Here is a 16777-nt window from a genome sequence, read left to right on the forward strand (position 1 = left end):
GAACCTGCATGGGATAGCGCAGAGGGAGAAGTGGGCTGCCGCGCTCCGGGGGTAGTAACAGCATCTGATTGGTGAGTTGCGGCAGCCCCCTTCCCTGATAGGTCCGTTCGCGTGAGGCATTGCCCGCGCTGAGCGAGCCTATATAGGGGAGCGGCTGAGGCGATTCGCTCAGTCACGTCTCCTGACGAGCAGCGACGCCCGCCCGCCCACCCTTCCCTGTCATGTTTGTCATAATAAGTCATGTTGTCGTCCGTATTGGGGGAGTAGTCGTCCAGCTTTTGCTGGATGGACAGCAATTAATTTGATTTTAAAGTTTTAAGTTTAGCCAAGATGGCCTTTTGTAATTTAATTTATTTATTGAGAATTTTTTGTAACCCCACCCCCACATTTTATGGATGACACCGTGGCCAATTTTACCAAAGCTAAATAAAAAAATGTTGTATCAAATTGTTGTTTGGTCTCTTTATTAATACCTCTGTACTAGCCCATGTTATTACTATTATTATAGATAACAAAATATTTTCAAATTCAAATGTTGTATAGAGAAAAATAAAATCTAGTAAAATTATAAGAAAAGTTATGCACATTTACAACCTGTGTGCACTTACTGTATATGTGTATGTTAATGTTCAATGCATTTAATAAATGTATTTACAGTATGATAGCTGGGTGGAGTTACACTCACTGTATCACCGATACATTTTAGTATATGAAAATGTGCACCCTGCACAGCAGTCATACAAATAACTAGTACTATTGTAAATCTAAAACTGTTCTGTGTAAGGGCTGCAATCTATAATTAAAATTATACATTTTAAGTGTAAGTCAGATTTGCATGACTTTTATTTATGTCAAACTGTCATGTAAGTATGCATGACTTCCAATTTATTATCAAGGTCTTACAATGTATAATAACAAAATAAATAGATTTATTATAAATAATACTCAACTCTTTAAAATGAGCAATATATTTACCTGGTGATGATGTGGTTTTAGTTGATGACACAGTAGAACCTACTGATACAAAGACAAATTGTCTAATAAATATTTATAACTACAAATTTAACAAACTGCATATTTTATGATCACAGAGCACACCTTATCCAAATGCAAAAGTAAAACTGTCTGCACAGATTTGTCCACAGGAAAGAGCTATGTGGCCCAGATATATTGATGACATGTTCACTAGCAAGAACATTTCACAGAGCAGATTAAGCAGCCAGCTTATGTATTAGCACATGGGCTTACCCAGTTTAGACTGCTCTCTAACTCTCTTGTTTTTGTTCCTCCAATGCTCACCTTCAGGACCTCTCCAGAGCCTCTCCAATCTTCTGGAGCTCTCTACCTCTATTTGTCTGGCTATGTCCTACTATATGCACCTTTAAGTGATTCCTGAATACTCAAAGCAGCTAAAGCAGTTGTAAAGGCTTTTTTTTCAAAAATAGCAAACATGCTCTACTTACCTGCTCTGTGCAATGGTCTTGCACAGAGCAACCCTGAACCCCCTTTTCTGGGGTACCCCACCAGTACTCTTGGCTCCTCCTATTATTGGTGTGCATCCATATAAACTCTATAGCAAGCTGCTTGCTATGGGGGGGGGGACCCAGCTGTGCTGTGTGTGTCTATTGACATACACAGCCCAACCCCAACCCCTGTTCTCTGCTCACAGAAGCCAATGGCTTTTACTGCTGCTCTGTGAGCAGAGAGAAATAAGAGAGCTGCTGCAAATGGGCACAGCACTGGATCAAGATAGCACTCAGGTAAGTATACAGGGGAGTGTATATCTAACACATCTAAGACACCATATCCAAAAAAGGGTCAGAAAAACCCTTCAGGTCTCAGTAGCATAAGATGTGCCATCTCGAGTTACTCAGCTACCATCTGTAATCACCAGAGTGTACAGCCCTAACCAAATGCAGAAGGCATAGATTCCCTGCTCAGAATTCTCCATGGGAATGAGCAGAATTTCCTAGATGTTTTGACCCACATCCAAATACCATAGTAATACCCAGAAGGTGGGTTACAAGTACACCAGCTAACACATTTTAGCAGACATAGATATTTAGCCAGATAGTTTATTAGCACATCGCTTATTGGCCAAGCTAGGCTGGGTAGATTTCACAGAAAGTGTAAAATGTCCCTAATAGGCCAGCTGTATAAGGAAAATGTAAAGCAATCTGAATGTTTGTCAGAATTAAACGTTTAAATATTTCACAAACTTTACTTTTCTGTCAATTTTAGCTTTATACAGAGTCATTCATATGCTACATATGCCTACATCTAAAGTCATTGCACGTAGAAAGGTCTGTTCTGAACTGGTTCATACAAATCCAGACCCAGTCTGGCTCATACAAATTTAGATTCATCATTTACATTTCTTAACCATTGAGGGTGGAACAGCTTGTTGAAAATAAGCTTGTTGAAAAATATTTATGTTATTCCATGTTCTCATTGTAAACAAAAAGCTGTGCAGTGATGATTTTATTTGGTGTGTAAAGCTGGCCATACATTAGTCGATTTTCAAATTATTCGTATGAATATTTGCATGAAAATCATTCGTATGAAAATTTGCATGAAAATTCTCATCAGTACGTTTGATGATATGCTGGACCACAGTCACTCTTACAAATTAATTTATTCAAGAAAGAAATTCCATCCTGCTTCTTCGAATTTTCTTTCCACTGTGGATGTCAATTTGCCCCAATAACAATTACTAATTCAAATGAACATTCCCAAAATGAAATTCTTCTAACACAATTCTACTAGTGTATTGCCAGATATGGACTAATAAAACTACTCAAACTATTTACCTGTCGGTTTTGTAGTTACAGTGGTGGTGGTGGTAGTTGTTGCTGCTGAAAAGACAAAAGTTAATTTTTTATCAATGCAGTCTTAGAATACACAAGCCAGACATCCTAAAGAAATGTTTAAAGCCTAGCTCCAACCATGTTACACCCATATTTAGGTTGTATCGTGTCGCATGGTTGCAAGCTGACCCCCCCCCCTCCCCTGCAAACCATCCCACTCCTGACAGTGTGCAGATGTTTTTTTTTTATCCTTGCAGCCACTGTCACTTTTGAAATCGATGCAGCTGTATGGTGCTCCACTCGCACAGCCACATTATTCATTCACAGGAATTGTTTGTGAAAAATAAATATGTTTCAATATGAATAATATTGTAGATCATCAAAAGTATAGTGTTGTAATATTAATATAGATGTGTAGGCATTTAAAATAGTGTGTTATGTGTATGGCATGGTATATCTGTGTTACATACAGGCATTCACGGTTACACATCAAAAGGTGTTTGCTGACCAAAAGGGTTAGTGGTCAAACACAGATCAAAGGAACAGCTGAAGACCCTTAGGCCTTGTACAGACGAGCGAACATGTCCGATGAAAACGGTCCGCGGACCGTTTTCATCGGACATGTCCGCTCGTAGATTTTGGTCTGATGGTTGTACGCCGCCACGTCCGCAAACCAGGAAGGAAAATGCTTTCATGCATGCGTCAAATCCATTCGGCGCATGGGGGAGATTTTGGTCTGCTGGTCTAACCGGACTACTGGACACTATACATCTGTATCACTACATTTATTGGACACGTTTATGAGATCACTACATATAGTATTTATGTGATTTATTCCATCAGTTCACATTAGCTACACATACAAAAGTGTCTACCAGTGACCATTCTATGTATTCAAATTATAGTTATTAGTTAATGACAATAACAATCATTAATTAATGACAATTATTTTTCTAAACAAAATTGACAACATGCAGGAGAGAAAATCATACATTATTTTAATTATGGACATTATGAATGCTTTTTTGAACTCATGCAGAAACAAAATTTAAATAATATTATATTCAAGTAAAGCCCAACATTTTATAAAACAATTCCTGAATTAAATGCCAGGCAACCGTATAAACATGTCTCATACAGAATATGTTTACATTATTTTTCATGTTTTTTTCTTTTTATATTGTTATATTGTTATTACTATTATTATAGATAACAAAATATTTTCAAATTCAAATGTTGTATAGAGAAAAATAAAATCTAGTAAAATTATAAGAAAAGTTATGCACATTTACAACCTGTGTGCACTTACTGTATATGTGTATGTTAATGTTCAATGCATTTAATAAATGTATTTACAGTATGATAGCTGGGTGGACTTACACTCACTGTATCACCGATACATTTTAGTATATGAAAATGTGCACCCTGCACAGCAGTCATACAAATAACTAGTACTATTGTAAATCTAAAACTGTTCTGTGTAAGGGCTGCAATCTATAATTCAAATTATACATTTTAAGTGTAAGTCAGATTTGCATGACTTTTATTTATGTCAAACTGTCATGTAAGTATGCATGACTTCCAATTTATTATCAAGGTCTTACAATGTATAATAACAAAATAAATAGATTTATTATAAATAATACTCAACTCTTTAAAATGAGCAATATATTTACCTGGTGATGATGTGGTTTTAGTTGATGACACAGTAGAACCTACAGATACAAAGACAAATTGTCTAATAACTATTTATAACTACAAATTTAACAAACCGCATATTTTATGATCACAGAGCACACCTTATCCAAATGCAAAAGTAAAACTGTCTGCACAGATTTGTCCACAGGAAAGAGCTATGTGGCCCAGATATATTGATGACATGTTCACTAGCAAGAACATTTCACAGAGCAGATTAAGCAGCCAGCTTATGTATTAGCACATGGGCTTACTCAGTTTAGACTGCTCTCTAACTCTCTTGTTTTTGTTCCTCCAATGCTCACCTTCAGGACCTCTCCAGAGCCTCTCCAATCTTCTGGAGCTCTCTACCTCTATTTGTCTGGCTATGTCCTACTATAAGAGAGTGGATACCCTGCGCTGCCAGGTGTGCGTAAATGGTAGCTGCTGACACGGCTTATTCAAAAAAGCAAAACAACCAAAAAAATACGTATGTGTAGCGCTAAAATTAATAAATGAATATCAAAATACCAAAAAATGTGTATAGTAAAAAATAAAACACATATAACATTAATAAATGTTAGACACTAATTGTGAAACATGTGAGATTCCTCTGTAGCGAGGGGTGACAACAGTGCCAACTGGCACATGAACTGATGCACCTAAAGTGGTATCAAACATAAAAACAAGTCCAACAAAAACTCCTAAGTGTGATGATCCGAGGTTTGTAGCAAAGTTCATCAACATCCACAAGTCATTCAAGTGAAAAGGTGAATAAATAGAAAAAGCGTGACTCCTTTAACGTGACAATCCCATCACCGGAAAAAGTGCAGGCTTACCGGAACTTGTTGACCACTGGTGGCATATGCCAAAAGAGGTCAGTCAAGGCTTCATATGACGGTTGTCAGACAGCAATCCTTGGCAGGAAGCGTAGGTCCAACTGGTGGGTAGGTCCTTATATGGAATAGGTCCCCAGGAGTAAGCCGGAAGCTATACTGATGTTGGTATCCCAAAACCAATTGGCTCAGTGTGTTAGTGGTGCATAGAGAAAAATAAAGAGAAGTGGCCACATAGCGTAACTCCGTATAAAAGAAAAAATACGTGTTTATTCACAGCTAACAAACTTACATTTGGCTGGAAGTAAAAGAGCTCTTGCATGTAAATGGGGCGACAGTGGAGTCCTCCCGACGCGTTTCGTGGTCAAAAGCACATGTCCTACTATATGCACCTTTAAGTGATTCCTGAATACTCAAAGCAGCTAAAGCAGTTGTAAAGGCTTTTTTTTCTAAAATAGCAAACATGCTCTACTTACCTGCTCTGTGCAATGGTCTTGCACAGAGCAACCCTGAACCCTCTTTTCTGGGGTACCCCACCAGTACTCTTGGCTCCTCCTATTATTGGTGTGCATCCATATAAACTCTATAGCAAGCTGCTTGCTATGGGGGGGCCCAGCTGTGCTGTGTGTGTCTATTGACATACACAGCCCAACCCCAACCCCTGTTCTCTGCTCACAGAAGCCAATGGCTTTTACTGCTGCTCTGTGAGCAGAGAGAAATAAGAGAGCTGCTGCAAATGGGCACAGCACTGGATCAAGATAGCACTCAGGTAAGTATACAGAGGAGTGTATATCTAACACATCTAAGACACCATATCCAAAAAAGGGTCAGAAAAACCCTTCAGGTCTCAGTAGCATAAGATGTGCCATCTCGAGATACTCAGCTACCATCTGTAATCACCAGAGTGTACAGCCCTAACCAAATGCAGAAGGCATAGATTCCCCGCTCAGAATTCTCTATGGGAATGAGCAGAATTTCCTAGATGTTTTGACCCACATCCAAATACCATAGTAATGCCCAGAAGGTGGGTTACAAGTACACCAGCTAACACATTTTAGCAGACATAGATATTTAGCCAGATAGTTTATTAGCACATCGCTTATTGGCCAAGCTAGGCTGGGTAGATTTCACAGAAAGTGGAAAATGTCCCTAATAGGCCAGCTGTATAAGGAAAATGTAAAGCAATCTGAATGTTTGTCAGAATTAAACGTTTAAATATTTCACAAACTTTACTTTTCTGTAAATTTTAGCTTTATACAGAGTCATTCATATGCTACATATGCCTACATCTAAAGTCATTGCACGTAGAAAGGTCTGTTCTGAACTGGTTCATACAAATCCAGACCCAGTCTGGCTCATACAAATTTAGATTAATCATTTACATTTCTTAACCATTGAGGGTGGAACAGCTTGTTGAAAATAAGCTTGTTGAAAAATATTTATGTTATTCCATGTTCTCATTGTAAACAAAAAGCTGTGCAGTGATGATTTTATTTGGTGTGTAAAGCTGGCCATACATTAGTCGATTTTCAAATCATTCGTATGAATATTTGCATGAAAATCATTCGTATGAAAATTTGCATGAAAATTCTCATCAGTCCGTTTGATGATATGCTGGACCACAGTCACTCTTACAAATTAATTTATTCAAGAAAGAAATTCCATCCTGCTCCTTCGAATTTTCTTTCCACTGTGGATGTCAATTTGCCCCAATAACAATTACTAATTCAAATGAACATTCCCAAAATGAAATTCTTCTAACACAATTCTACTAGTGTATTGCCAGATATGGGCTAATAAAACTACTCAAACTATTTACCTGTCGGTTTTGTAGTTACAGTGGTGGTGGTGGTGGTAGTTGTTGCTGCTAAAAAGACAAAAGTTAATTTTTTATCAATGCAGTCTTAGAATACACAAGCCAGACATCCTAAAGAAATGTTTAAAGCCTAGCTCCAACCATGTTACACCCATATTTAGGTTGTATCGTGTTGCATGGTTGCAAGCTGACCCCCCCCCCCCCTCCAAACCATCCCACTCCTGACAGTGTGCAGATGTTTTTTTTTTATCCTTGCAGCCACTGTCACTTTTGAAATCGATGCAGCTGTATGGTGCTCCACTCGCACAGCCACATTATTCATTCACAGAGATCTGTGAATGAATAAATAAACTACAAGCCCCATCTTCCTTTGTGGCAGTCATTTAATCATATTAAACTGAAATTCTCAGACTTTATTAGATATTATTTTAAGACTAGGAAATAACCAAGCAAATAGTCTGTCATGAATGGATCACAGCTTACCAGTACAATATCCTGGGTAAAAAGAAATATCATCTATAGCAACATCACTGCGGAAATCTTCACCTCTGACACCATCAATGAAAATCTGTTGACAAAATTCATGAGGTTATAGCTAATAGCCAGAACTGGGTTTATAATATGCCAGTGCAAAGAGCACAATGACTAAAAAGCACAATAACATACAAAAAGAGATCAAACTATTTGTAATAGATTTAATAACAATTCATTTGGCAAAAGAAATACATTGCATACCTGGATAATATCACTTTCAGGCAGGAAAATCTTCTCTAAATACCACATGTCCCCATGATCTCCTTCTATAGTGAAGACATCTTCCAAACCATAATCTCTTAGTACTGACACCCTCAGCATCATGTATTTTGCTGCTCCATACATGTGATACCAAAACTGTAAGCAATGAGTTCCAGTGAAACAATTTGTAGGACTCTCCAATCTTGCAAAGTCTCCCTCTTCTGAATCCTGTCCATTAATGTATAGATAGTAGCCATCTGTTTAAATTAAAATATTAATGCTGAAGTACCTTTTCTGTTATGAACCATTATTTTGGGAGTTATATAAACTATTACAAACAGAGAAAGTAAGTAAATAAATGACTTACATCCTGTTGTGTGGTCAAAGGATGGTCCAGTAAAATCGGAAGGGGTTGAGCCATTCCAGTGTATCCAGTCCATGTTATCACTCGTTGATTGTTTCCAGTTACACAAGTTCACATCAAAAGAACAATCTATATGGCATACATCTGTTTTAGGAAACACAGATAACATTTATGAGTTATATTGTGCATATTGTATAATGCATGTGCAAGCGTTAAAGCTGAACTTGAACATGTTTACTGTAGGAATATTTATAGAGGTGACCGAGTCGGCTGCTGACCCATTATTGTCAGTAGGCTGGGATACGGAGGTCACACTTCTATATTTCATAGCTGTAACTGAGAACGTTTTGTTTCCCTCTTAGGCCCCGTACAGACGACCAAACATGTCTGCTGAAACTGGTCTGCAGGCCAGTTTCAGCACACATGTTCGGTCGTGTGTAGGCCCGAGCGTGCAGGATTCCAGCAAACATTTGCCCGCCGGGCCTTTTCCCAGCGGACAAATATTCCTGGACTTGTTTTAAAACAGTCCGCTGGAATCCTGCCCGCTCGGACATGTTCGGTCGTCTGTACAGACCTACCGTACATGTCCGAGCACCCGCCATCCCTCGCATGCGTCGATTGACTTTGAGGCATGCGTGGAAGCAATTAACTGGCAGGCCCGCCCACGTCGCCGCGTCATTGTCGCGGCGACACCGCGTCATCGACGCGGCGACATCGCGGACACGCCCCGCGTATTGTTTACGCGCGGCTTTTTATACGATGGTTAGTACAGCCATCGTACAGAAAGCCCCGGGCAGACATGTACGGTGAAACCGGTCCGGCGGAGCGGTTTCATCGTACATGTTTGCTGGTGTGTACACGGCCTTAGCAGTACATTGTGCAGAGGTATGCGAATAACAAAACAAACTGAACAGGATTATAAATATTTACATACAGTATAAGCATTTAAATGGTTTATTTAGCTCTGATAGATGTAAATAAAGTGTGTTACTCCAATATTTCAAATCCCGATATACAGTATGTCTGTGATACCATGTATTATATTTAAAAGTATCCAGCTCTCTTTGCATCGCTTCATTTGTAAGAAATACATGGTGATCCTCAAAGTCCCTTGCTTTCCAATTTCAAACTGATCACACTGGGCATGGAAGCACATTCCCTGCAACGTGGTTAGTTTTCTTTTTGCATTGTACTCAGGAGCACAGTCTGCCTGTACTCCAATGGGCAGACTTGTGCTGAACTGCCCCCAATGCACAGCTAACATCTCACTCAGAACATCAGTGTACTGCTCTTTCTCAGTGTCCTGTTGACACATCCCTCTGCAGTCTCCACCCCACCTCTCAAAGCATCTTATGCAGCTGAGAAAAGAGGTCATGTGATCGCTTAAAGAAAAAAAAAGGTATTTATAAATAAAAACATGATTATGCCATATGATTCAGGCATATTGATAATTAACAAGCATAGCTGAAAACAACATGTATTGTACCTTGATAGAATGAATAATATCAGTAATAATGGACTGCAAAGAAAAAGTTGGGTGCTTGGTAAATGAGTGTCTGTTGCCAGTCTCAACATGAGAGAATCAGTAATATATGGAGTGTCTGTACACAAAAAAAAAAGTGTTTGTAAATCTAAAACTTTTTCTAGTTTTGGATAGATTGAGGAAGGGTTGGAATTTGTGTCCGTTTTTTTTTTTCTTTATCTGTGTCCCTGTTAGGATGAATCACCCCTCTATTTGTCATTGTGACCATAGTCAACATTGTCACCAAATTAATTTTACAGTTGTCACCAGAGCAAAAGGTGAGGGTCTGTAATGAGAATTCCCCTTTTAAGATTGCCTTCTTATCCAGGACAGGAGATCAGAGGAGTCTTCCCAATGAGACACAGGCATCAAAAAATAACCTGCCAGCGGTCTTAACCATTGTCTATTCTATCCAAAACAATTAATTAAATTAGATTAAATGCAATTAAAATAAATTAATACAATTGTCTATACATGCACTTTAAATTGGAATGGTAAGAATAGTGTTATTGTTATGTAAATAATGTTACTGTGATGTTGCTAACAGGAATTGTTTGTGAAAAATAAATATGTTTCAATATGAATAATATTGTAGATCATCAAAAGTATAGTGTTGTAATATTAATATAGATGTGTAGGCATTTAAAATAGTGTGTTATGTGTATGGCATGGTATATCTGTGTTACATACAGGCATTCAAGGTTACACATCAAAAGGTGTTTGCTGACCAAAAGGGTTAGTGGTCAAACACAGATCAAAGGAACAGCTGAAGACCCTTAGGCCTTGTACAGACGAGCGAACATGTCCGATGAAAACGGTCCGCGGACCGTTTTCATCGGACATGTCCGCTCGTAGATTTTGGTCTGATGGTTGTACGTCGCCACGTCCGCAAACCAGGAAGGAAAATGCTTTCATGCATGCGTCAAATCCATTCGGCGCATGGGGGAGATTTTGGTCTGCTGGTCTAACCGGACTACTGGACACTATACATCTGTATCACTACATTTATTGGACACGTTTATGAGATCACTACATATAGTATTTCTGTGATTTATTCCATCAGTTCACATTAGCTACACATACAAAAGTGTCTACCAGTGACCATTCTATGTATTCAAATTATAGTTATTAGTTAATGACAATAACAATAATTAATTAATGACAATTATTTTTCTAAACAAAATTGACAACATGCAGGAGAGAAAATCATACATTATTTTAATTATGGACATTATGAATGCTTTTTTGAACTCATGCAGAAACAAAATTTAAATAATATTATATTCAAGTAAAGCCCAACATTTTATAAAACAATTCCTGAATTAAATGCCAGGCAACCGTATAAACATGTCTCATACAGAATATGTTTACATTATTTTTCATTTTTTTTTCTTTTTATATTGTTATATTGTTATTAAGTGGTCTTGCATAGCAAGAGCACTTATTGTTATCTCACATATATATTATTATTATTCTTATAGCCAAATTTGCCCCCCTAACTCCTCCCACAGTTTTTACACTACATAGACGAGTAATATATCGAATCGTGCGGATTGTTCCCGATCGGTGGGCTATTACTGTGTGGAAAATTTCGCCGAATCGTTCGCGAAATATTGTAATTTTTGCGGCAAAATTTTCCCATACGAATGAATGGGGAGCGGTAGAGTGTGGGATTTCTAAAAATGAAAAATCATTACATGATTTGCAAACTGCGACCACACCCTCATTTTCAAGCCGACCTACACAAATCTTATATCAAAACGTTCAGCTATCCCTGCTGCCTCCACACGTGTTCACGGCTAAGTGATTGATCAAACTGTTTTCACAATATGATAATTTGTTTGCAACCTACGCCATCCATTATTTCAATGGAAGTCAATGGAGGTCAAAGTTTAGAAAACTAAAATCATCTTTGGAATTTGTAAACTGCGACTGTGCCTTCAATTTTATTATTTCAGAGACATACTATACATCAAAATGTAGGTCTGGGTCTTGTGATTCGTAAAATATAAAGATATTCGCTGTACGATTCATAGTTTTTAAAATACAACCATTTAAATAGGACAAGTATTTAAGAAAAATCCAGGATCTGAGTCTCTGCTTAGAGGCTGCATGCTTATGTTTACATTGGTTTCCTAGGAGACGCTGAGGTAATAAAAACTCCTCACGCACAGCTGTAAGGGGATTCTATAGCTCCTCCCACACAGTTGTGAGGCAGTTGTGAGGTGTTTTCTGTGAGGTAAATACCTTCATACACACAGTTGTGAGGTAGTTGTGAGGTGTTTTCTGTGAGGTAAATACCTTCATACACACAGTTGTGAGGTAGCTGTGAGGTGTTTTCTGTGAGGTAAATACCTTCATACACACAGTTGTGAGGTAGTTGTGAGGTGTTTTCTGTGAGGTAAATACCTTCATACACACAGTTGTGAGGTAGTTGTGAGGCGTTTTCTGTGAGGTAAATACCTTCATACACACAGTTGTGAGGTAGCTGTGAGGTGTTTTCTGTGAGGTAAATACCTTAATTTGAAGGACAAGTATTAAAAAAAAATTCCTCAATTTCTGCTGTGTTTACAGAGAGCCTGCAAACCAAACAATTGGTTTCCTAGGAGACGCTGAGGAGTTTAATAACACCTCACAAACAGCTGTGAGGTGAGTTGGCTCCTCCCACACAAGGCTGAGGGAACTTTCCTCTGCTTGCAAGGGTCTCAAACTGGTGGCCCTCCAGCTGTTGTAAAACTACAAGTCCCATCATGCCTCTGCCTGTGGGAGTCATGCTGGTAACTGTCATTCTTGCAATGCCTGGACTTGTAGTTTTGCAACAGCTGGAGGGCCGCCAGTTTGAGACTCGAGTGTGTTTGCATATGTTTACATTGGTTTCCTAGGAGACGCTGAGGTAAAATCCTTCATACACACATCTGTGACGGCTTTCTATAGCTCCTCCCACACACTGTGAGGTGATATGGCTCAGTTTTTTTGGCTCTGCGTAACTTCTGCATGCTCTGCATATAGCAACCATACATAGCAACCAGTCCATAGAAACCAGTCCATAGCAACCAGACCATAGCAACCCTCCATAGCAACCCTCCATAGCAACCAGTCCATAGCAACCAGTCCATAGCAACCAGTCCATAGCAACCGTCTATAGCAACCAGTCCATAGCAACCAATCCAGAGCAACCGTCAATACCAACCAGTCCATAGCAACCAGTCCATAGCAACCAGTCCATAGCAACCAGTCCATAGCAACTGTCCATAGCATCCAGGCCATAGCAACCAGTCCATAGCAACCAGTCCATAGCAACTGTCCATAGCAACTGTCCATAGCAACCAGTCCATAGCAACCGGTCCATAGCAACCGGTCCATAGCAACCAGTCCATAGCAACCGTCCATAGCAACCAGTCCATAGCAACCAGTCCATAGCAACCGTCCATAGAAACCAGTCCATAGCAACCAGTCCATAGCAACCACTCCATAGCAACCGGTCCACAGCAACCGGTCCATAGCAACCGGTCCATAGCAACCGTCCATAGCAACCAGTCCATAGCAACCGTCCATAGGAACCCGTCCATAGCAACCAGACCATAGCAACCCTCCATAGCAACCAGTCCATAGCAACCAGTCTCTAGCAACCACTCCATAGCAACCACTCCATAGCAACTGTCCATAGCAACCATTCCATAGCAACCGTCTATAGCAACCAGTCCATAGCAACCAGTCCATAGCAACCACTCCATAGCAACCGTCTATAGCAACCAGTCCATAGCAACCAGTCCATAGCAACCAATCCAGAGCAACCGTCAATACCAACCAGTCCATAGCAACCAGTCCATAGCAACCAGTCCATAGCAACCGTCCATAGCAACCAGTCCATAGCAACCAGTCCATAGCAACCAGTCCATAGCAACCAGTCCATATCAACCAGTCCATATCAACTGTCCATAGCAACCAGTCCATAGCAACCCGTCCATAGCCATCAGTCCATAGAAACCAGTCCATAGCAACCCTCCATAGCAACCGGTCCATAGCAACCAGTCCATACCAACCAGTCCATAGCAACCGTCCATAGCAACCAGTCCATAGCAACCACTCCATAGCAACCACTCCATAGCAACCCATCCATAGCAACCGGTCCATAGCAACCGTCCATAGGAACCCGACCATAGCAACCAGTCTCTAGCAACCAGTCCATAGCAACCACTCCATAGCAACCACTCCGTAGCAACCACTCCGTAGCAACCACTCCGTAGCAACCACTCCATAGCAACCAGTCCATAGCAACCAGTCCATAGCAACCCTCCATAGCAACCAGTTTTTGATGGAGCAAATAGGATGGTGCAGTTTTGATGGGGTAGTTTTTAATGGAGCAGTTTTTGATGGGGCAATGGACCGAACTGGCTCGACACACTGTTGGATCACATTTACATCTCCAGGGGCACCGTCTCCAGTCAGGAGTATTGGTGGAGGCAAGACCACGCCGCACAATTTCCTCAGAAATTGTATCTTTTCTTGTTCTTATTATTCTTATTATAGCCAAATTTGCCACCCTAACTCCTCCCACAGTTTTTACACTACATAGACGAGTAATATATCGAATCGTGCGGATTGTTCCCGATCGGTGGGCTATTACGTTGTGGAACGTTTCGCTGAATTGTTCGCGAAATATTGTCATTTTTGCGGCAAAATTTTCCCATAGGAATGAATGGGGAGAGGTACAGTGTGGAATGTCAGAAACTGAAAAATCAAGACATGATTTGTAAACTGCGACCACTCCCTCATTTTCAAGCCGACCTACACAAATCTTATATCAAAACGTTCAGCTATCCCTGCTGCCTCCACATGTGTTCACGGCTAAGTGATTGATCAAACCGTTTTCACAATATGATAATTTGTTTGCAACCTACGCCATCCATTATTTCAATGGAAGTCAATGGAGGTCAAAGTTTAGAAAACTAAAATCTGCTTTGGAATTTGTAAACTGCGACTGTGCCTTCAATTTTATTATTTCAGAGACATACTATACATCAAAATGTAGGCCTGGGTCTTGTGATTCGTAAAATATAAAGAAATTCGCTGTACAATTTATAGTTTTTAAAATACAACCATTTGAATAGGACAAGTATTTAAGAAAAATCCAGGATCTGAGTCTCTGCTTAGAGGCTGCATGCTTATGTTTACATTGGTTTCCTAGGAGACGCTGAGGTAACTAAAACTCCTCACGCACAGCTGTAAGGGGATTCTATAGCTCCTCCCACACAGTTGTGAGGCAGTTGTGAGGTGTTTTCTGTGAGGTAAATACCTTCATACACACAGTTGTGAGGTGTTTTCTGTGAGGTGTTTTTTGTGAGGTAAATACCTTCATACACACAGTTGTGAGGTAGTTGTGAGGTGTTTTCTGTGAGGTAAATACCTTCATACACACAGTTGTGAGGTAGTTGTGAGGTGTTTTCTGTGAGGTAAATACCTTCATACACACAGATGTGAGGTAGTTGTGAGGTGTTTTCTGTGAGGTGTTTTCTGTGAGGTAAATACCTTCATTTGAAGGACAAGTATTCAAAAAAAATCCTCAATTTCTGCTGTGTTTACAGAGAGCCTGCAAACCAAACAATTGGTTTCCTAGGAAACGCTGAGGGGTTTAATAACACCTCCCAAACAGCTGTGAGGTGAGTTGGCTCCTCCCACACAAGGCTGAGGGAACTTTCCTCTGCTAGAGTGTGTTTGCATATGTTTACATTGGTTTCCTAGGAGACGCTGAGGTAAAAACCTTCATACACACATCTGTGAGGGCTTTCTATAGCTCCTCCCACACACTGTGAGGTGATATGGCTCAGTTTTTTTGGCTCTGCGTAACTTCTGCATGCTCTGCATATAGCAACCATACATAGCAACCAGTCCATAGCAACCAGTCCATAGCAACCAGTCCATAGCAACCAGTCCATAGCAACCGTCCATAGCAACCCTCCATAGCAACCACTCCATAGCAACCGTCCATAGCAACCAGTCCAGAGCAACCAATCCAGAGCAACCGTCCATAGCAACCAGTCCATAGCAACCAGTCCCTAGCAACCAGTCCATAGCAACCAGTCCCTAGCAACCAGTCCATAGCAACCAGTCCATAGCAACCACTCCCTAGCAACCACTCCCTAGCAACCACTCCATAGCAACCACTCCATAGCAACCAGTCCCTAGCAACCAGTCCATAGAAACCAGTCCATAGCAACCGTCCATAGCAACCAGTCCCTAGCAACCAGTCCCTAGCAACCAGTCCATAGCAACCAGTCCATAGCAACCAGTCCATAGCAACCGTCCATAGCAACCAGTCCCTAGCAACCAGTCCCTAGCAACCAGTCCCTAGCAACCAGTCCCTAGCAACCGTCCATAGCAACCAGTCCCTAGCAACCAGTCCCTAGCAACCACTCCCTAGCAACCACTCCCCAGCAACCGTCCATAGCAACCAGTCCCTAGCAACCAGTCCCTAGCAACCAGTCCCTAGCAACCAGTCCCTAGCAACCAGTTCATAGCAACCCTCCATAGCAACCACTCCATAGCAAACGTCTATAGCAACCAGTCCAAAGCAACCGTCCATAGCAACCAGTCCATAGCAACCAGTCCATAGCAACCAGTCCATAGCAACCGTCCATAGCAACCAGTCCATAGCAACCAATCCAGAGCAACCGTCCATACCAACCACTCCATAGCAACCAGTCCATAGCAACCAGTCCATAGCAACCGTCCATAGCCATCAGTCCATAGAAACCACTCCATAGCAACCACTCCATAGCAACCGGTCCATAGCAACCGTCTATAGCAACCAGTCCATAGCAACCAGTCCATAGCAACCGTCCATACCAACCACTCCATAGCAACCAGTCCATAGCAACCAGTCCATAGCAACCGTCCATAGCAACCAGTCCATAGCAACCGTCCATAGCAATCCGTCCATAGCAACCCTCATAGCAACCACTCCATAGAAACCCTCCATAGCAACCATTCCATAGCAACCCTCCATAGCATCCAGTCCATAGC

General features: G+C 40.6%; 1 protein-coding gene across 1 annotated transcript; it reads right to left on the bottom strand.

Annotated features, from left to right (window-relative positions):
- Positions 1 to 802: 802 nt before the first annotated feature.
- On the bottom strand, positions 803 to 8428 carry LOC120935345 (MAM and LDL-receptor class A domain-containing protein 1-like). The gene is made up of 4 exons (XM_040347463.1): positions 7869 to 8428; positions 7617 to 7701; positions 2811 to 2852; positions 803 to 1014 (listed from the first exon to the last, which is right to left on the bottom strand). Exons 1-4 carry the CDS (start codon positions 8010 to 8012, stop codon positions 860 to 862), a joined length of 426 nt encoding a protein of 141 aa, XP_040203397.1. The 5' UTR covers positions 8013 to 8428; the 3' UTR covers positions 803 to 859.
- Positions 8429 to 16777: the final 8349 nt, after the last annotated feature.

This window comes from Rana temporaria, chromosome 4 (assembly GCF_905171775.1).
Source record: "Rana temporaria chromosome 4, aRanTem1.1, whole genome shotgun sequence".
In the NCBI taxonomy this organism is placed as follows: Eukaryota; Metazoa; Chordata; class Amphibia; order Anura; family Ranidae; genus Rana; species Rana temporaria.